General features: G+C 39.0%; 1 protein-coding gene across 1 annotated transcript in view; it reads right to left on the bottom strand.

Moving 5' to 3' along the window:
• SLX4 (SLX4 structure-specific endonuclease subunit) overlaps positions 1-20,740 on the bottom strand; it is a 57,930-nt gene extending 37,190 nt beyond the window's left edge. The window contains exons 1-9 of the mRNA XM_053694862.1: positions 20,616-20,740; positions 18,426-18,851; positions 16,259-16,417; positions 11,219-11,393; positions 10,920-11,126; positions 8,803-9,011; positions 2,586-2,905; positions 1,813-2,038; positions 1,636-1,727 (exon numbers count right to left, since the gene is read on the bottom strand). Of these exons, the coding sequence (XP_053550837.1) occupies positions 1,636-1,727; positions 1,813-2,038; positions 2,586-2,905; positions 8,803-9,011; positions 10,920-11,126; positions 11,219-11,393; positions 16,259-16,417; positions 18,426-18,735 (1,698 nt within the window). The 5' untranslated portion in view covers positions 18,736-18,851; positions 20,616-20,740. The remainder of the gene's footprint in view (positions 1-1,635; positions 1,728-1,812; positions 2,039-2,585; positions 2,906-8,802; positions 9,012-10,919; positions 11,127-11,218; positions 11,394-16,258; positions 16,418-18,425; positions 18,852-20,615) is intronic.
• Positions 20,741-21,619: the final 879 nt, after the last annotated feature.

The raw sequence follows: 21,619 nt of genomic DNA on the forward strand, positions 1-21,619 counted from the left end.
GCACTAGATGTACTAGGGGCCTCTTGTGTGGGCAAAACTGGTGTAGACACAGAAGGGGATGATGCAGTACCATGCTTACTCCCCTCATTAGAGGAATCATCTTGGGCAATATCATATCTATGGCATTATTATCCCTACTTTGTTTGGACATTATGACACAAATATATCACATATATTTAAATGGGGAGACACATTGGCTTTCATACATATAGAACATCGTTATCTGATGGTTCAGACATGTTAAACAGGCTTAAACTTGTCAACAAAACACAAAAAACGTTTTACAATAAAACCGTTACTGTCCCTTTAAATTTCAAACTGAACACACTTTATTACTGAATATGTGAAAAAGTATGAAGGAATTGTTCAAATTTCACCAAAATTTCACCACAGTAACTTAAAGCCTTAAAAGTATTGCACACCAAATTTGAAAGCTTTAACCCTTAAAATAACGGAACCGGAGCCGTTTTTACATTTAACCCCTATACAGTCCCAGGTATCTGCTTTGCTGAGACCCAACCAAGCCCAGAGGGGAATACGATACCAAATGATGCCTTCTATAAGCTTTTTCAGTGGTTCTTAGCTCCTCACACATGCATCTGCATGCCATGCTTTCCAAAAACAACTGCGCATTAGAGGCGCGAAAATGAGGCTCTGTCTATGACTAGAAAAGGCCCCCAGTGAAAAAGGTGTCCAATACAGTGCCTGCCGTTTTTATTAAAACAATCCCCAAGATTTAACAACTATTAAAAGTAATAATCTGCCAAATATACTTAGTAAAGTAATCGTTTTAGCCCAGAAAAATGTCTACCAGTTTTTTAAGCCCTAATGAAGCCCTTTATTCTTTTACTTAAACTTAAGAAAATGGCTTACCGGTTCCCATAGGGAAAATGACAGCTTCCAGCATTACATGGTCTTGTTAGAAATGTGTCATACCTCAAGCAGCAAAAGTCTGCTCACTGTTTCCCCCAACTGAAGTTAATTCCTCTCAACAGTCCTGTGTGGAAACAGCCATCGATTTTAGTAACGGTTGCTAAAATCATTTTCCTCTTACAAACAGAAATCTTCATCTCTTTCCTGTTTCAGAGTAAATAGTACATACCAGCACTATTTTAAAATAACAAACTCTTGATTGAAGAATAAAAACTACATTTAAACACCAAAAAACTCTAAGCCATCTCCGTGGAGATGTTGCCTGTACAACGGCAAAGAGAATGACTGGGGAAGGCGGAGCCTAGGAGGGATCATGTGACCAGCTTTGCTGGGCTCTTTGCCATTTCCTGTTGGGGAAGAGAATATCCCACAAGTAAGGATGACGCCGTGGACCGGACACACCTATGTTGGAGAAATAGTCTTTTAGGTCTGTGTATTTCTAGAGCAAGAGCACTAACATTTAAATGAAATGATCGGCTTCTAGAAAGCATGGATCACAGACAAAGCTCAACATGATTGGTTGGGGAGATTTTGTTTAGATTACTGAGTTATTAATATGTTGTAATGGTCCCGGACATAATGCAGATGGGATCACAGCTGGCGTGTAATGATCACGGTCTGGCACAAACACACGCACATTGTGAATAGGGAGTGACTATTGCTAGCAATAATATAAATATGCCACAGACAGGAGATACTTACAGAGGGCTGTGGGCGATTACTTGGCTTACTGGTTTCCTCATGCTGTGACGGAACAAATCCACTAGGTGTGATGTTACCCAATGACTCTCTTTCTACAATTAAATCATGACAATATCAGCTACATTGTTACTGTGCGAACTGGAGCAGTGAAGACAATAATGTGTGGAGCTAAATTACCTGCCCTGTCCAGTGTTTCACTGTTGCCCAAGTTCCACTGCGTTAGGGTCATTCCTTCCCCAGCCAGTTCTACCAAGTCACTCAGTGCCTGTCTGTCCCTCTGGCTGTGCGTTAATAGATTCTCATTCCCAACGCTGCCCTTCTCTTTGGTTCCAGAGGTGTTACATGGCGGTGTTCCAGCAGGCACTGCTGCTACCATGACCTTTGGCTGGGAGCTCATCAGTTTCTGCAGAAAAAAGGAGGACTTTATAGCATAGTGGATAACAGGAGCTGGTCATCAGTGAGATGGATACGTAATAGAGCATGATGCTGGTATGTCTTAAAGGGACATTAAATACAAAAGAAAAACAACAAAAGGAAACATTAATTTTACCTGTTGTTGTATATGGGTGATGACGAATCCGGCTTCTTCCAATCGTTGCGTGCCCCATGAGCTGGACACCATATGGGGCACAAAATGATTAGAAGCTGAATTTGTCATCGCTCAGGTAAATGAAGTACAAGGTGCGGGCGGACGAACGGCGCAATTTTTACCATCACTAGATGGTAAATATTTTACAAATAAAGGGTCTTAAAAAAAATGTCATCAATGAAAGTGCTCCTATTTTGAAGGATAATTGTATATACTGTTCATTACAATAACAAACTTCACAATCACTTTAAACAGTAAGGAAAGCCTCCATAAACATCAAGCCCAAGGTAAGAATAACACTTGAAATTGTTGTTTTGCTATAGTGTTTACTGTCCCTTTAAGAATGGATCCCCGATTCTACCTGTGGAGGCTTCCATGGAATTATTGGTGGATTCAGCTCTTCTGTGTAGTAGTTAAGCGAATCAATGTTCTCTATCATGTTGCTTATATCCCACAGAGCACTGATCTTCTCATTTCGAGGAAGATGGCTCCAGGGTGCCCTCTCAACCATACCATGGAAGTGACTGGGGGGCAGAGGAACAATGCTGCCGACTTCAGGTTCCTCGCTGAGCAGCAGGCCCACTCTTTCCTGGACTCTTTGCATGGCAACCTCTGGGGCCTGCACTAGCAGGAGAGGAGGAGGTCCAGCTTTCTGCTTCTTGCGACTTTTCTTTTCTAAAACTTTAACAACAACAGAATGAAATGAGAGTAGAACAAATGGATTCCTCTAGACATTTATTACCTCTGATGACTAAGTGTTTTGTGCCTGATTAAAAATGTATATAGCACTGTCCCAGATAAGTGTGTTGGATAGAAATTAAATGCACTGAATTCACAAAGCAAAAGAGAAGAGAGAGAGAGAGAAAAGTAAAAATTTATCTTGCACAATTAAAAAAAAGAGCATGCAATTTTAAAGTGAATGTAAATTTTGATGCTAAAGTGCCTGGTTTTTAAAAATTCGATTAAAAACAGGGGCACTTTAATTCATCAAAATGTACATTTCACTCCTGTTGTGAAAACATACTTACCTTTTAAACTTGACAGCTGATCCAGCTTCCTCCATCCGTCGCAAAGCCTCTTCCTGGGTCTAAAATGAGGAATCCGGCTTTCCTCCAATCACGGCATTGAATCAGAGACCGATTCCCCCGGGGGGGGAGCCGTGATTGGAGGCTGACTGATCCATAATTTCTGATGTCAGAAATGGCTTGCGATGACCGGAGGAAGCTGGAGCTGCTGTCAAGATTAAAAGGTAAGTTTTTTTCACAACAGGAGTGAAATGTTAATTTTGATGAATTGAAGAGCCCCTGTTTTTAATCGAATTTTTAAAAACTTTAGCATCAAAATTTACATTCACTTTAAGACACTTTTAAATTCACATCTATTTTCAAATGTGCTTTGTTTTCTTTATATCCCTTGTTAAAAAAGAATACACACATATCCTACACTAGTGGGAGCTAGCTCTTGATTGGTGCCTGATCACATTTGTCTGTTGTGATTGGCTAACTAGATGTGTTCAGCAACTGTCAGTAGTGCACTGTTGTTCCTTCAGCAAATGATAACAAGAGAATTAAGCACATTTGAAAGTAGAAGTAAATTGAAAAGTGGTTTAAAATTGTATGTTCTATCCTAATCATGAAAGAAAATATTGGTGTTTCCTGTCCCCTTAATATTCTAATGATATATAAATATTATTATAAATCTGGAAAGATAAAAGGCACGGTCATATATGAAAGAGAGCTAAAGGAACAATTGTTAAAAGTACTTATGTGATGGAGCATTTTCTTATTGCACTATCCGTTAAAATCATACGACCGTTAGCTCCCCATGAGCAAAACACTTCTGGTGAGGCTACATACATATACCATCTCTGATTGGCTCAGTGGCTGTAGTAGTGCTCTGGAACTGATTTCAACTGCAAATTGGTTAAACATACAGATCTCTGCAAGTAACATTCAGAATTCAGATAGCGCGTGCAATTTTAAACAACTTTCCAATTTACTTCTATTACTATGTTTTCTTGTTATCCTTTGTTGAAGAGACAATCTAGTTTGGCTGATTAGAGTTTAGGAGTGTGCATGTGTCTAACAATCTATGGCAGTGGTGTTTGCAACTAAGTATAACATTGCTATAAACACTGTGGCAAACATCTGCCAAATGCCTAAAGACACGTGCACGCTCCTGAACTCACCTAGGATTACTCTTTAACAAAGGATACCAAGAGAAGTAAGCACATTTGATATTGAAAGTAAATTGGAAAGTTGTTTAAAACTGCATGCTCTATCCAATCCATTTAAGCTTAATTTTGACTTTACTGTCCCTTTAAATGTGAATGTAGAGCAGTATGGACCTTAGTGAATCATAACAATTAAAATAATAACAACAAAACATTTAGCAACACTGATTAACAAAAAAGTGCAGCTCCTAGACTCGTTTTCAATAGAATGATACTGTGTTAAATTAAAGGGATATTGCACGCCTGGGTTTTCATATCCATATAAAGAGAGTGTTTCAGAATATAGAACAGTTTTGCATTTGCTGTGCATAAGCCTCTCTTTGTGAACTTGTGGAGCTTGTCCCTTTCCACCAACAGAGCTGTACGAATAGTAACTATCAGTAAGTAATGACATACCTAGGTACGCTCAGGAGCAGCAATGCACTACTGGGAGCTAGCTGGTGATTGGTGGCTATGCACATACACCTCTTGCCATTGGCTGACCAGATGTATTCAACTAGATCCCAGTAGTGCATTGATGCTCTTGGAGCTGAATTAAACTATTTAATGGGTATACCATGCAGCTAATTTTACTCAACACCCAGCTAAAATTTAAAATAATATTAAGCTACAATAAACGCATACTTTTATGTTGAAATTATTAATTTGTGCTTTTGATCTATGAATTATAGAAAATGGTATAATATTGCAAATTATTACACTGTCACACCTGGCTTCTTCATAATGCCACCGGCTGGCAACATTTCCTGTGGAGAATACTGTTATGGCTTGATATGTAATGGACGTTTCCATTTATATTTTGTATACAGTGAACTAAATTGTGTGTGTCTGTGTAACGCACTGTGCAAACTGTCAATAAATGACAAACACTACTATCATCCTCTTCTGTAAGATTATTTTATACATCAGACAAAGGCACAACACAGTCAACACTATTGTTTAGCAAACAGGATGCAGAAGAGGCGAATAGATTACTGCCTCAGTATATAAAGATTTCTCCCTAAGACCAGAATTTGGAGTTCCTTTTTAACCTGCGTTGAAGGTACAAGCAGATCAGTTCTGTTAACGCAAAGCTACAAGGAAATGCGTGATCACAAGGAAAGTCAACTGGATAAAAATAAAAATGTAATCAAATATTTATTCACGTTTTTATTTTCACAGGTAATAGAAATTAATTATTTAAATATCAATGAATTACTGCGTTTAGAGACTGTACCAGTCTGACCGTATTAATATATACCAGAAAAGCATTTGTTTATATTACTACAACATTTTATGATTTATTCCTATAATCTAAATGCTGTTTGGAATCTAGAACATTCTACTTTAATAATAAAATGCACAACTTTGTTAGAGTTTGTTATTACTAAACAAATGTTTGTTTATAACTAGGTGTCCAGTCCCAAAAAAGGGGTAAATTGCCACACCTAAGCAGAATAAAGCTAATGAACCAATCAGGAGCTACATATGCACATAGCCACGAATAACCAGTCTGGATAGTAAATATACTTGTTGCAAGGGTTAAAAGCGTAATTTTAAACAAGCAATTACTAAAATCCTCTAATGAGCTAGATTTTTTATCAATACAACAAAATGTCACTTTAAAGGGGATATATACAGGTAGCCCTCAGTTTACGCCGGGGTTAGGTTCCAGAAGGAATGGTTGTAAATCGAAACCGTTGTAAATTGAAACCCAGTTTATAATGTAAGTCAATGGAAAGTGAGGGAGATAGGTTCCAGGCACCTCTCAAAATTGTCATAAGTAACACCTAATACATTATTTTTAAAGCTTTGAAATGAAGACTTTAAATGCTAAACAGCATTATAAACCTAATTAAATAATCACACAACACAGAATATATAATTAAACTAAGTTAAATGAACAAAAATATTTGCTAAACAGCATTATAAACCTAATAAAATAATCCCACAACACAGACTTAACTTGCATTTCTCTGCAAACAGTTCTTTCTATGCATTCCGATCTGGAATGATTTATAGACAGGAAGATCTTGTTCCTTTGATATCTGCTCGATAGCTCAGGTCTGGTTAAACTGATTAATTTCAGCTTGCTTGGCTTTGCTGCAACACAAGAGGACAGTTCCACCTCCTGGCTATTTTAATAAATGCACTGCTTCTCAATGCTTTTCAATAGCAGTCACATGACTGAAAAAAAGGTTGTTATTCTGAAACGGTGTAAATTGAACCGTTGTAAAACGAGGGCCACCTGTATATATATATATATATATATATATATATATATATATATATATATATTTATATATACACACACAGTATCCCACAAAAGTGAGTACACCCCTAACATTTTTGTAAATATTTTATTATATTATTATTATCGGTTATTTGTAGAGCGCCAACAGATTTTGCAGCACCAATATATATTTTCATGTTACAACACTGAAGAAATGACAATTTACTTCAATGTAAAGTAGAGAGTGCACAGCCTGTATAACAGTGTAAATGTGCTGTCCCCTCAAAATAACTCAACACACAGCCATTAATATCTAAACCGTTGGCAACAAAAGTGAGTACCACCCCTAAGTGGAAATTTCCAAATTGGGCCCAAAGTGTCAATATTTTGTGTGTCCACCTTTATTTTCCAGCACTGCCTTAACCCTGTTGGGCATGGAGATCACCAGAGCTTCACAGGTTGCCACTGGAGTTCTCTTCCACTACTCCATGACGGCATCACAGAGCTGGTGGATGTTAGAGACCTTGCGCTCCCCCACCTTCCGTTTGAGGATGCCCCACAGATGCTCAATAGGGTTTAGGTCTGGAGACATGCTTGGCCAGCCCATCACCTTTGCCCTCAGCTTCTTTAGCAAGGCAGTGATCGTCTTGGAGGTGTGTTTGGGTTCGTTATCATGTTGGAATACTGCCCTGCGGCCCAGTCTCTGAGGGGAGGGGATCATGCTCTGCTTCAGTATGTCACAGTACATGTTGGAATTCATGGTTCCCTCAATGAACTGTAGCTACCCAGTGCCGGCAGCACTCATGCAGGCCCAGACCATGACACTCCCACCACCATGCTTGACTGTAGGCAAGACACACTTGTCTTTGTACTCCTCACCTGGTTGCCGCCACACACGCTTGACACCATCTGAACCAAAAAGGTTTATCTTGGTCTCATCGGACCACAGGACATGGTTCCAGTAATCCATGTACTTAGTCTGCTTGTCTTCAGCAAACTGTTTGCTGGCTTTCTTGTGCATCATCTTTAGAAGAGGCTTCCTTCTGGGACGACAGCCATGCAGACCAATTTGATGCAGTGTACGGCGTATGGTCTGAGCACTGACAGGATGACCCCCCACCCCTTCAACCTCTGCAGCAATGCTGGCAGCACTCATACGTCTATTTTTCAAAGACAACCTCTGGATATGACACTGAGCACGTGCACTCAACTTCTTTGGTCGACCATGGCGAGGCCTGTTCTGAGTGGAACCTGTCCTGTGAAACCGCTGTATGGTCTTGAGCACCATGCTGCAGCTCAGTTTCAGGGACTTGGCAATCTTCTTATAGCCTAGGCCATCTTTATGTAGAGCAACAATTCTTTTTTTTCAGATCCTCAGAGAGTTCTTTGCCATGAGGTGCCATGTTGAACTTCTAGTGACCAGTATGAGAGAGTGTGAGAGCGATAACACCAAATTTAATACACCTGCTCCCCATTCACACCTGAGACCTTGTAACACTAACGAGTCACATGACACCGGGGAGGGAAAATGGCTAATTGGGCCCAATTTGGACATTTCCACTTAGGGGTGTACTAACTTTAGACATTAATGGCTGTGTGTTGAGTGATTTTGAGGGGACAGCAAATGTACACTGTTATACAGGCTGTACACTCACTACTTTACATTGTAGCAAAGTGTCATTTCTTCAGTATTGTCACATGAAAAGATATAATAAAATATTTACACAAATGTGAGGGGTTACTCACTTTTGTGGGATACTGTATATATTTATATATATATATATATATATATATATATATATATATATATATATATATATATATATATATATATATTTATTTATTATTTTTTTCCTTAAGATAAAACTGAACCTTTTTCAGTATTTTAAATTGTATGATAGTGCTGTGGCTTTTTTTTAGACTGTGACTCTGTGCACACAATAATACACTTCCTGTTTAATTTCACTTCAAATTTAAACAGCTCTTACTTATAAATATTTTTTAATGTGTTTAGCCGCTACTCTATCACATATATGATAGGAACATTTTGAATACAATGTCCCTTTAAGTATCCATATTCAGGATGAGAATGCACAAACTGACATCTGGATCTAGGATATCACCCATCTGTACCTGGTGCAGGTTGTTGTTTGCTGGGCAGAACACCCTGTATGCCGCCATTGTTTAGTGGTGCCGCTGCTGTGTCCTCTTGAAGAGATCGTGATAATGCCATGGCAACCAACAGGTCTTCTACATTGGTGCCCGGCTGGGCCACCTTCCTCTTCTTTGTGGTCTCTTTCTGTTTTGACCCTGCTTTCCTCTTGGAGCGTGATGGCTGCACACTAATAAAAACATATGGTCATATTAACAGAGCAGCAACATGACTTTGGATAGATTACAGAGAAAAGAACTGACCAGGAACCCATTAACGTTAGGTGTGATTAAAGCCTCATTACTTTTTTATTTCAGAGAAATCTGATTATTTTTATTATTATTGTTATTTATAATTTTATTAAGTGTCAGCAATAAATTTATATTTATATTCATTTAAAAGAACATTTCATAAATACCTAGAGCTATAATTAATGGGGCAGCAAAAACCTTGAGATTATAATATAAAATGTTTGGTAATGTGTAGTTAAACAACTGTGCAATTGTGACTTTTCCTATTTCAGCACAGAGAGAGCACACTGCAGGCTTATCATGGCTAACCCTGTTACATATATTTCCCTAATTATCTTTATCGGATATGAACTGCAAGACAATGCACTTTATGATAACAATATGACTATAGCTAGCGTTTTCAGTGGCAGACTGAAGCCCAGATTGGCTACTCCAAATAATGCAAATAGTGGTGGAGTTTGTCTGCTGAAAAACAAAAGCAGCAAGCAAGACATTAAGTGCATATGCATCTGCACTCACTCTGGATTCATTCACAACTGTATATGCAGAGTACATTCATTATATATTTGCCAAGCTTTACTTAGAAAGGCTGATTTATATCCTGAAGGAACTGACCCTGCAACACACTATACCAGCTTGATAAGTGCAAAAGCTAATTATCCGTCCCCAAATGACCACAACAGAGGATATAACATACTCAAAAGGTTTGTTTCTGGACTTCAAATTACAGTTTAAAATTTTGTTTTGTATGCAGATATTTTGTAATCCAGTTTTTAAAGGGATATAAAGATTGAAATATAAAGTATGTGTGGTGAACCAACTTTGCAATATACTTATATTTTATTCCTTTTTCTTGTAATTTAAAGGGACATTAAACCCAAACATTTTGTTTCATGATTCAGACAGAGAATACAATTTCAAACAACATTCCAATTTACTTCTATTATCTAATTTGCTTTATTCTTTAGATATCCTTTGTTAAAGAAATAGCAATGCACATGGGTTAGCCAATCACATGAGGCATCTATGTGCAGCCACCAATCAGAAGCTACTGAGCCTATATAGATATGCATTTCAGAAAAGAATAACAAGAGAATATAGCAAATTAGATAATAGAAGTAAATTAGAAAGTAGTTTAAAATTGTGTTCTCTATTTGAATCATGAAAGAAAAAAATTGGGTGGGGAGTGCACCCTGCAGCATACAGTAAATGCCCCCAAGTGTTGTGAAAAATACATCTGCATGTTGTTCACAGGATAATATTTGCTTTGTATAAATGATTATCATGTCTAGTGTGTACAATATCTAATAGTGTGTCTACAATATAATTTTTATTTTTGTAAAAGATAGATAATCCCTTTATTACCCATTCCCCAGTTTTGCATAACCAACACAGTTATATTAATACACTTTTTACCTCTGTGATTACCTTGTATCTAAGCATCTTCTGACAGCCCCCTAATCACATGAATTTTTATTTATTATCTATTCACTTGCATTTTAGCCAATAAGTGCTGTGTTGTGCACAACTTTAAGGGTGTGAGTACTATGTGAAAAGCTAATAAAGAAGCATGTGATAAGAGGCTGTCTGTAATGGCTTAGAAACAGGCAGATATTTAGAGGTTTAAAGGTTATAAAGTATATTAATATAACAATGTTGGTTGTGCAAAACTGGGGAATGGGTAGTAAAGGCGTTATCTATCTTTTTAAACAATAATAATTTTAGTATTGACTGTCCCTCTAACTATCCCTTGTTCCACATATAATACCAATTAAAACGCTACCATTTAATCTGACACAAATCCCTCTAGTGTGTTCATCACACAGTAATAAAGTACCCCCACTTACTGTGCTGGTCCCTCTGTACCATTCTCAACTGCTTGCCTCTGTACCGCCTGTAACAAAGTCTGCGCTGGCACTTCTAGCTTGGCAGCACATCGCTTCAGGTGAGAGGCTCTGCTTTTCTCTGTGGTAAATGGTTTCCCGCATAAGGGGCAGCTTGGAACAAGAGCGTTCTCTGCAGCTCCACCAAAACTCTCCTCCTGATCCAGGCACCTGCGGAGTAAAGGAGCACCCAGTGAGGTTCATTTGTGTCTCTAAGGAACGTATAGCTCTCTGCTCAGTTGTACAGTGCCCCATGAGCTCACCTATTTACATGTTGCTCCCGTAGCAAGGTGTTCATGGCAGTCAGGTCTTTTTGACATATCTGACAGAAAAACAGCCCCTCATCCTCCAAACTATTTTGCTGCTTGCTGAGATCTATCTGCAGGGCCTGAGCTAGCGCATGATCGCTTGAGACAGCTACCTCGGCCGAGTGTATATCTGTAGAGAGAAAGAAAAAGATATAGTGAGAAAGACATGGAGGAAAAAAGGAGAGAGGATGACGTAGGTGTGAAACCGAAAAGTAACTGTGAAAATGACAACACAGACAGGATATACGGAGAAACAGAAAGTGGAAAACAGAAGAGAAAATACTCATGGAAGAAACTGACATGCAAACTAGAGAAGAAATGAGTAAATCTGCAGAAAACAAAGGGTGGGAGCTGGGTGACCAGAATACCTAGATAAATTATACTGCCATAATTGCTCCTAGCTGGCCCCATGCTAGATTTTCAATACCACAAGTATGTTTGTTTCTTCCTCACGTACTGTTGGGACTATCAAGGCGTGTTTGGCATCACTTTTTTACACCTCGTCTTTAAAGGGACAGTATACACTCATTTTCATATAACTGCATGTAATAGACACTACTATAAAGAATATGCACAGATACTGATATAAAAATCCAGTATAAAACTGTTTAAAAACTTACTTAGAAGCTTTCAGTTTAGCTCTGTTGAAAAGGTAGTCGGAAAGCCCACTACAAGTGGGAAATAAAACACTCCCCCCTCCCCCTTCTTTTGCATGTCAAAAGACCCTTTACTAGAGCGCTGCTAAAATCGTGGTCCTTCAGGGAAGTGTCCTGGCTAGGACGCATAGCCTCAGTCAAAATGACGGTTCTTCCAAAGATTCTTTATTATTTTTGCTGCCTCCCACTTAATCTCCCCCGGACTCTCTTAGACAAATTTAATGCCCTGATCTCCAGATATATCTGGCAGGGGGAAAAAAACAAGAATTGCTAGGAAAACTTTACAAAGACCATATCAATCAGGTGGAGTTTCACTCCCTAACATTAATACCTATTATGAGGCTGCCAGACTGTCCCATATATCTGGCTGGGGGACAGCTGAGCTTTCATCGGGCTGGAAGAGAGTGGAGCAATACTCTCTCCCTCCGGGGGTTAATCTTGAAGACTTGCCATGGATCCCAGATTACTTAATAGATGAGGTGGGTATTCAGAATTCCATAGTCAAACAGGCCTTGGAGTGTTGGAAGAAAATCAGACATTATACAGACATAGCGCCACATCCATCCCCTATTCACTCGATTGCAGGCTTGCTTAGAGGTCTCCCTGATTCACACATTTCACAATGGGCCCTACTAAGAGTATCTGACCTATACTGATAAAACACCCTACAACTCGCTGAGCCCGAACCGCAGGGGGACGCAAACAGCCCCCCTCTGTGGTTCATGTTTGAACGATTTCGACTCCATAAATTACTGTCGAGCTGGGGTTTCCCGACGAATGGCCTCAGGGCTCTGACCGTCTGGGAACAGAAATGGAAATCGGGTTCGTCCCTGGTGAGATCCCTTTCTATTCATTACATGCTAATAATGAAAGACGAGAACACAGGCATAATATGGCAACTGAAGGCGTGGGAAAAAGATTTGAGAACCCAAATCTCTGAGAAGACCTGGACACAAACGTTCCTCCTTACTAAAAAGACGCTCCACTGTACTAACTCACTGGAACTTTACATGAAAGTATGCCTAAGGTGGCACTACATTCCCTTAAGATTAGCACAGATTGCCCCATCCCATACGTCCTTATGTTGGAGAAAATGTGGCCAGGTGGGCTAAGACCTGCATATGTGGTGGTCATGCCCTGTGTTGGACAATCTGTGGAAAGATGTTTTCGGTTTATGTGGGTCAGTAGGGTTGTCACTCTTGAAGGAACCAAGAGTGGCTCTCCTAAACATTTTCCCAAGACAAACGCCCAAGCCTCATCGTCAGCTGGCCATTTTTATATTTGCTGCCGCCAAAATCTCCATTGCTAGGAGATGGAGACAGACGGATCCACCTGCCTTGACTGACATTAACCAAAACTTCCCAGATGGAAAGAGGATTCTACCAACACCTAAACAAAATGGACTCATACTGGAAAATTTGGGATCTCTGGGTCCATAGAAATCAGCCCCCCAGGGTCCTATAAATTCTACCTAGATCCTCAGACATCCCACTTGGTCATGACCGTTATCTAGAGGCCCCTCTCGATTTAAAAAGCCTCTCCTTTCCTTTACCTTTTTCTTTCCCCCTATTATGGTCCCACCCACCCCATCCCCCCTTGCTCCCTTCAGTGACTCTTGGGGGGTTTTCCACCCACCCCTCTTGCCCTGTGTACTCCTCTTACTTTTTCCTTACTCCCCTACTCTCTTCGGCTCCACCTGCCTGGGCGCCCTGATAGTGGGCGGTGGGGGTTTCTGGAGATTTCAGACGTGTCTCTTTCATGCCTGGGAGATCTGACTCTCCCTTGTAATAATTGCTTTATTGCTTGGGCCTCTATGGGAGGGTAACATTCCCCTGTGAGGCCTACAGGCCTCGCTCAGAAATAGTTTGGAAATTTACACTGGTAACTGAGGCTAGATCAGCTATAGAACCTTCCCTTTGATAAATGCCCCTTTACTCTCCCACTCTCACATGAGTTGATGCACTTTGGCAAATCCTTTATAGTGACACACGTTAAGTTATAAAGAGGGACACCATATGAGTCCTATAACAGTTCTCCTTCTACTAGTACAATAACAGGTCCTCCCTCACTCGTTTTATCTATGATGTCCAAAGGTAATCCCCAAAAAGCTATAGTGGGCTATAACTTGTTTGAGAGGCACTTATATATTTTAGGTTGCTATTAATACCTAGTTTTCCCAATTACAACTTTATATGTTCATAATAGTGGTTTAGGTGGTGTACCATTAGTGCAGCTTATTGTACGCATGCAGTTATGCCTTAATCTAAATCTCTCTAACTATGCAGAACTTACATAGTGAATAACTTTGAAAATGAGGTCTGTCATCTGAGACCCAGGAGCGGTCTCCTCTGGTCAAGATAACCTTCTGTGATTTCGTCTAATGTTTGTGAGGTTCTAGAGTGGCCTCTTGTGTCAATTGGGAGGTTTGTGCTTAACTGACCTATGTTTCATGTATGTATTGCACTATTTTTCTATTCCACATGTCTGCATTTTATCTATGTTTTGTGTTGAATTTTAAATAAAAAAATATTATTTAAAAAAAAAAAAAAAAAAAAAGACCCTTTACACAAACAGGAGCAAGCTGGAGAAGGTAGCTGACGGTATTCTCATAAAACTTTGGGGCTTGGTTAGGAGTCTGAAAATCAGAGCAATGTTATTTAAAAATAAGCAAAACTATACATTATAAAAAAAAACAAAAAAACTTTATGGGCTATATAAATAAATCATCTACAAAACATTTATGCAAAGAAAAAATGAGTGTATAATGTCCCTTTAAGTTTTATGCATGATTAAGGGCTGTAAGGCCTGAAATGTTGCATTTTTTTTTCATACTGTCCTAATAAAGGAGTGATTTCAAGATAAGGTGCTTATTTGTTGAGGTACTGGCAGAATACCTCTGTCTACATTGGTACACCTACTGCATTGTTGCTGGAAGATTTTGTGGTTTGGATGTCTTCAACCTCTGAGACAATTTTAAAAAGGTGTCATTTTGTACATTCAGTTTTAAAACTCACTAACCATTTACCGTAAATAGGACACTTAACACATCTTGCTTTTTGTGTAATAACTGTGCTTTGTCCCACGCTTCCAAGAAATGCCAAAAAGCAAAATCTGCAACATGCAAATCAAATAGCTAGAGTTGGTGATTTGCATCATTTTTAAAACCTAAGCTACAGAATTAGTTTTTTGGTCTCTTTAGGGAGCGTGGGACAATGGACAATTTTACATAAAAGCAGGTGGTTTTTAATATCTTTTTAATCCCCATTAATAATTTGTCTTGATGACTGAGGATGCACTATTTATTGTTACCTGATTCTGGATTCTTGACCTGTGCCTGTTTCTTGTTGATCCTTAGGCCTTCTGGATTGCCTGTCTGTTTTCCATCTTTCAGGGTTACCAGTCTTAAAAGGATAGAAAGGTCAAAAATGAATTGTACATGGTTGCATTTCAATTTTAAATAGAAGCATTATTTTCCAATATACTTTGATTAGCAAAATATGCTTCTAGTAAAAGTTATTACTATTTTTCCCCAGCGGCATACGTACATATGCTTGTGCACCAGTATTGAAACATTACACCTTCTCAGAGTCAGCAGTGGCTTGTATGGCACAAATGAAGTCTTCACAGGCACAATACACAGCACCACCAGCATATGTGTGTATGCCACTAAAAACCAGTAATAACTTAATTTACTAGCTAATGGAAGTATATGGCAAAAATGATTCTATTTAAAATATAAATGCACCCATGTACATTTTGACATTTCTATACCTTTAAGTTCCTTGCTGGAATACTAAGGTACTTCTCTGCTATTTCATTATTTGTCTACTGGTAGATCCAGTCCAAAGCTATAACAAAGGTTTTTGGGTCATTTATATACAAATCAAACCTTAGCTTCTGGTAACAACTATCGGACTGACAAATAATACTGAGTATTAGAGACATAATGTGAGAGGAGGTAGGTGGTTAATGTGCATTAAAGGGACAGTAAACAAGCTGTTTCTGTTGTGTTGCTATAGAATAACCTACCAGTCAAGTCTAAATATTTTTAAAACAAATTTGTGGTCATCAGTTAAAGCCAATTATGGAAATATATGTAGCAGGGTTAGCCTTGAGAAGTCAGCCAGGTGGATTTCTAAGAATCCACAATTTTCAGAGTTCAATTGCATAAAAACGGGGCAAAATAAATAATGAAACGATTACAAAATTGATGTACTAAGCATTTACAGAAAAATCTAAAGGCATTTACTGTCCCTTTAAGACTAGGGAGAGAACAACAGTCTAGGAAATTGGTTGCATTGATCAAGCAGTGAAGTGATATTTCCATTCTGCCACCCACCTTCCAGCTCGCAGCCCTCCTCACAGCTCAGCTTCATGCGGGCTGGGTCCACCCTTTTAAACTGCTGCATCCTTTCCAGAACAAGTTGTTTGGTGCTGGGTTGGCCCAGGGATTTAATAACTTCTGTCTTATTACTCGCTCCATCGCAGAATGATGGTTCTAGATCAGGAGAAATCTTTTTTTAATGAAATATACACTGCTACAAGTAACAAACATTTGTAACATATAGATAGGAAGCCACTATGTAAGCTAATGTGTTCTCATTTCACAAAATTAAGCATGAAATGCCTTGACCTAGTTAAAGGTACACAGAGTTATCAAGTGCAAGATACCCTACGCTGTTATAGACCAGGAGACAGTCTGCTCTCATGCAGTGTAACTGAAGAATATACGCTAGTGGAGAGGAGGCACCATACCATTCTAAAAAGCCCTTCAATGGACACTAAACCCAAATTTGTTTTTCCATAATTCAGATAGAACAGGAATTTTAAGCAACTTTCTAATTTACTCATATTATCAATTTTTCTTCTTTCCCTTACTATTTTTATTTGAAAAGCAAGAATCTAAATTTAGGAGCCGGACCATTTTTGTTTCAGCACCCTGGTTAGCGCTTGCTGATTGGTGGCTATATTTAGCCACCAATTAGCAAGCGATACCCAGGTGCTGAACAAAATGTGGGGCCGGCTCCTAAGCTTAGCTGCTTGCTTTTCAAATAAAGAAAGCAAGAGAACAAAAATTGATACTAGGAGTAAATTAGAGAGTTGCTTAAAATTGCTGCTCTAACTGAATCATGAAAGAACAAATTTGGGTTTAGTGTCCCTTTAAAGAAATAGAAAGGTCAAAATTTAAATGTGCACAAAAGCGTTTCAGTTTGTGTAAAACATTTCCATTAGCAAGAATGCTTCTAGTAAAAGGTATTACTTTTTTTCTACGGCATAAGCACATTTCCTTTGAGGGCCCATGCTCAGAGAGCTGGTGGTGATGTTTGATGCTTCTGAAGACGTAATTTGTGTCATATAAGTTACTGCTGACACTATGAGCAGGCATGGTGTTTTAATACAGGTGCACGAACCTCACAGGATATGTGTGTATGCTGCAGAAAAGCAGTAATAACTTTTTTTAGAAGCATTTTTTGCTAATGGAAGCATATTGCACAAATGCTTCTATTTCAAATTAAAGTGTACCCATGCGCATGTAATATTTTACCTTTCTATAAGGTCATCAGAAGCTCATTATCTGATCAGCAAAACTTCAAAAGCTCTGTAGGTGGACAGTGACATTCCCACAAGTATACAATCAAAACAATGATTTTACTAATTACAAGAACATTTGCTTTACAACACAAACAGTGGAATGTGTCTTAGAATATCCGCTTAGTTGCAATAATAAAATAAATTACTTAAATTGATTCTGATCTGAGGTCTGATATACAAATATGACCAGCAGGGAGTATAAGGTCATGTGTATCATCCAAGGTCTAATACAGGAATATAATTGACTGGAACTGTAAGGCAGGAAGGTATAATCGGAGGTGTGATGTGAGTATGTGGTTAATACATGGGCTACAGGGCCATGTTCCTGATCTGAGATTTGATGTGGACATTTAACTTACAGGGGCTGCAGAACCATGAGTCTGATCTGAGACTGACAGGGCCATGAGTCTGGTGTGAAGATAACTGACAGCAGCTACAGGGTTTGATGTACTATATAACTGACAGTGGTAGGTAGCAAGGTGATGGATCTCAACTGAGGGTTAATATGGGCACATAACTGGCAGGGGCTGCAGGACCATGGGTTTTAACTGAGGTCTGAAGTGGACAAACCACTGACAGGGGATGCAGGACTATAGGTTTGATGTGGGCATATTGCTTACAGAAGCTGACAAGGGCATATAACAGACAGGGGTAGCAGGGTGATGGGTCTGATCTGAGGTCTGACATTTGATCACCACCTCTCCAACTCCCAATCATCAGGTGGTGTCCAGTATTTTTGTGGAAAACAAACCTAGAATCAACAGCTATGACACATGCGTCACTGGCCTACACAGATCTAAGGAACAAACAAAAACTGTACGGCACAATCTACAAACGCAAGAAAGGAACCACTTGAATTTCAGGTGCAAAAAACTAAGAAAAGATAAACAAAACAATAGCATGAATCAACCTACCTTTCCGTAGGTCTCCATTTGAAAGACTTGTTGACTGTGCCCCTGGACCTTTTTTTCTCTCTGTCCTGTCAATAAGACACTTCTCATTTGGTAGCGCTGTTTTTTCCACCACACCAGCTGCTGAGATGGTCTCTTGCTGAGTCTTACTACTTCCATTGCCTGTCTGGTTTCTGCTTGCAGCTGACTTTGTCTTTTTCTTGATAGCAGTGCTAGATTTAGGAAAGACTTGGCTCTCGGGTGGTTTGGTCTTTTTTATTCTCTTTAAAAGCTTGGAACAAAGTTCAGTGAAGTCATCGTCTGAATCAACCATGAGGAAATTGTTTTAAGATAAGCGAACAGGGCAAGCAGAATTGTCAGCGCATCAACAACACCTGGATTAGCAAGGATGGTCCAGTCTTTCATCTTCCGCTCATTTCCCTCTTCATTCTGTAAATAAAGATTCTGTCATCAACAGTAAATATAATATTGAATTAGTTCCATCTTAATTCATCTATTGTTCATTGTTCACTGTAATAGTTCACTCGGAAAAAAAAAATTAAACTGGACAAAATAATTTAGCTCTACAGAATTTGAAAGGTGAAAAAATGATAGGACATCCTGAGGATATTTAATTTCACAATTTAAAAAAAAACATTCCCATCATGATAGTTGCATAATATTTAAAAGTGTCATGCTTATAGGATCAGTTCTTCATAAGATCAATGAGTACTATTTAAACTGACTTAAAGAGGAAAAAAAAGCAAAAAGAAAATGCTCTAACGCAGGGATTGACAAATCTGTTGAAAAATGTAGGAGCCAGACTGCTATTTGTATATAGATAATAACCACAAATGTTAGGAGCCAGTGGCTCCCAGGCCCCTGGGTTTATCGAGCCCTGCTCTAATGTGTTATATGCAAGAAATAAGAACATGCTTAAAATCCCTACAGGGGTTATTCTTTGTTGAAGGAGCAGCAACTAGAAGCTTGCTGAATACATTGGGTGAGTCAATGACAAGAGGCATATGTATGTAGCCACTAATCATTAGTTAGCACCCAGTAGTGCATTGCTGTTCTTGAGCCTACCTTGACAAGCTTTTTAACAAAAGATACCAAGAGATGGAAGTAAACTGGAAAATTGTTTAAAATTGCATGTTCTATCTGAATCATAAAAGTTTAAATTTGACTCTACTGTCTCTTTAAAGTCGGCTCCAAAGCAACAATTCATTACTGGAAGCTAGCTGAACACATTGGGTGAGCCAATGATAAGAGGCATATGTATGTAGCCACCAAACAGCTATCTCCCAGTAGTGCACTGCTACTCCAGAGCCGACCCATCTGTAATTTTGAACAAAGGATACCAAAAGAACTAAGTAAATTTCATAACACAAGTGGAAAAGTGAATCATGAAAGTTTAATGTTGACATTTATGTCCCTTTGATAGGTCATAAAAAAAATAAATAAGATTATGCCAATTCCGCAATTGGAGCAGTTGAGAATTACATTTTTTTTTTAATTATCTTAATTAGTGCAATATTTTGCATTATGGATTAGCTGCTATGCTTTCTAGAGAGAAGGGTCTGTAATCCTTCAAGGCCAGAATGATTTCCTTGTTTTATGTTAATTTATATTTATTGTAACAATTACAGGCAATAATAATAATACCTCATGAAGATGGGACTTACGAAATAAAATAATTATTATAAAAAAATATCAGGGATTGTATTGATGTCAATCTGGAAACAATTCATAATGTTTTGACTGTTTAATCAACAAAATAAAACAATTCTGAAGACGGTATCTCACAAAATAATTGTATTTCTAATTTATTTTAAACTACCAGGTTTGTAAACATATCTAATACACCTTCTGAATATGGGGGTCCCTCTTGCAGAAGCAAATCATACAGATACAAGGGCAGTCATGTAGCTTTGTAACTACCACAAACATACAGACTACAACTGAGTTTCAGAGCAAGACTCTGAGTTTTTACAGAGAAAGGGTCCATGTAGTGTGTTGCAAATAGGGAGAGATGAGGAAGTCATGCGGAGGAATATAAAATGCACTAAGGTGACTGTGTCCCGGGTTATTCGGTTAGTTACAGTAATATGGGACATTTTAACACTGCCAGAGTCGTATATCCGCAGTGATAATAATATGTGCTGGCTGCTTGGGGTTGTCACTCGCTATTACGGACGATCCCGTCTCACTAACCTTACAGCCTAGCGGCCGGTTATACATTAATTTGCTACAGGCACAAAAAAACTGTGAAAAATATAGCTCCTTTTTGTCCCAATGGCAGCCGCCATCTTCCTTTAGCATAAGAGCGCAACTTCCGGTAAGGGCGGGCGCGGTGACGTCATTACGGAGGCCCACTTCCAAAAACTGCGCAGGCAAAGCCTTTCAATTAACCCCTTGTGGCTTAATGTGCAGCAGTTCTAGCCGAAGTGAGGTAGTTAACCTCTTGGTACCCAAGCAGTAATCTGCACTAGTAGCCAAAGGTGACCAAGCTGTAAACAGTATGACAGTGCTTGTGCATTAGTGATGAGGCATTTTTATTTTATAGTATAAGTTGCCATTCCAACTGTCTGTCCTACATAAAAATACTGAACAACCTGTAAGTGACTAGACATGGATAGTAGGTACTGTCATGAAATGGCTCCCCAGCTCCACTAGGGGCCACCTTTAAACCCACCATGTTGTATATTTTAGGTGCTCTGACAAAATGCAGAAGGACATTTGGCAGACAGCCTTCTGTCAGAGTCAGACGGACATTTGGCCGACGGACAGAATGCCGAAGAATGTTCAGATTTCGGCCGAGCGCAGATACGTTCCAGGGTGCTCTGTTCTAATCAGTGCCTCGGGCGCCGCAACTGCCTCTGGGAACCTTACCATGGGTCCCAGCCTTCACGTCTTGTAATTCTCTGTCTGGGGAATTATCTATCTATCGTATCTATCAAATTTAGCTATCGCATCTATTGATCTATGTAATCTATGTATCTATCTATCAAATCTATCTCGTGGCCGGACTGTTATCTGACAGCCACTTGTGTTTCAGCCAAATGTCCGTCGGCTAAAAGTCCGGCCACGATATTTCATACACCTGAGCAGTCATTGTATCTACTTGGCTGCTAGTAACTTTCACATAATAAGGTTTCCGTTATGGCTGCAAGTAACACAGGCAAGTAGTGATTTGACCCCTGATTGCCAGGAGTACA

This window comes from Bombina bombina, chromosome 11 (genome assembly GCF_027579735.1).
Source record: "Bombina bombina isolate aBomBom1 chromosome 11, aBomBom1.pri, whole genome shotgun sequence".
NCBI classification, from domain to species: Eukaryota; Metazoa; Chordata; class Amphibia; order Anura; family Bombinatoridae; genus Bombina; species Bombina bombina.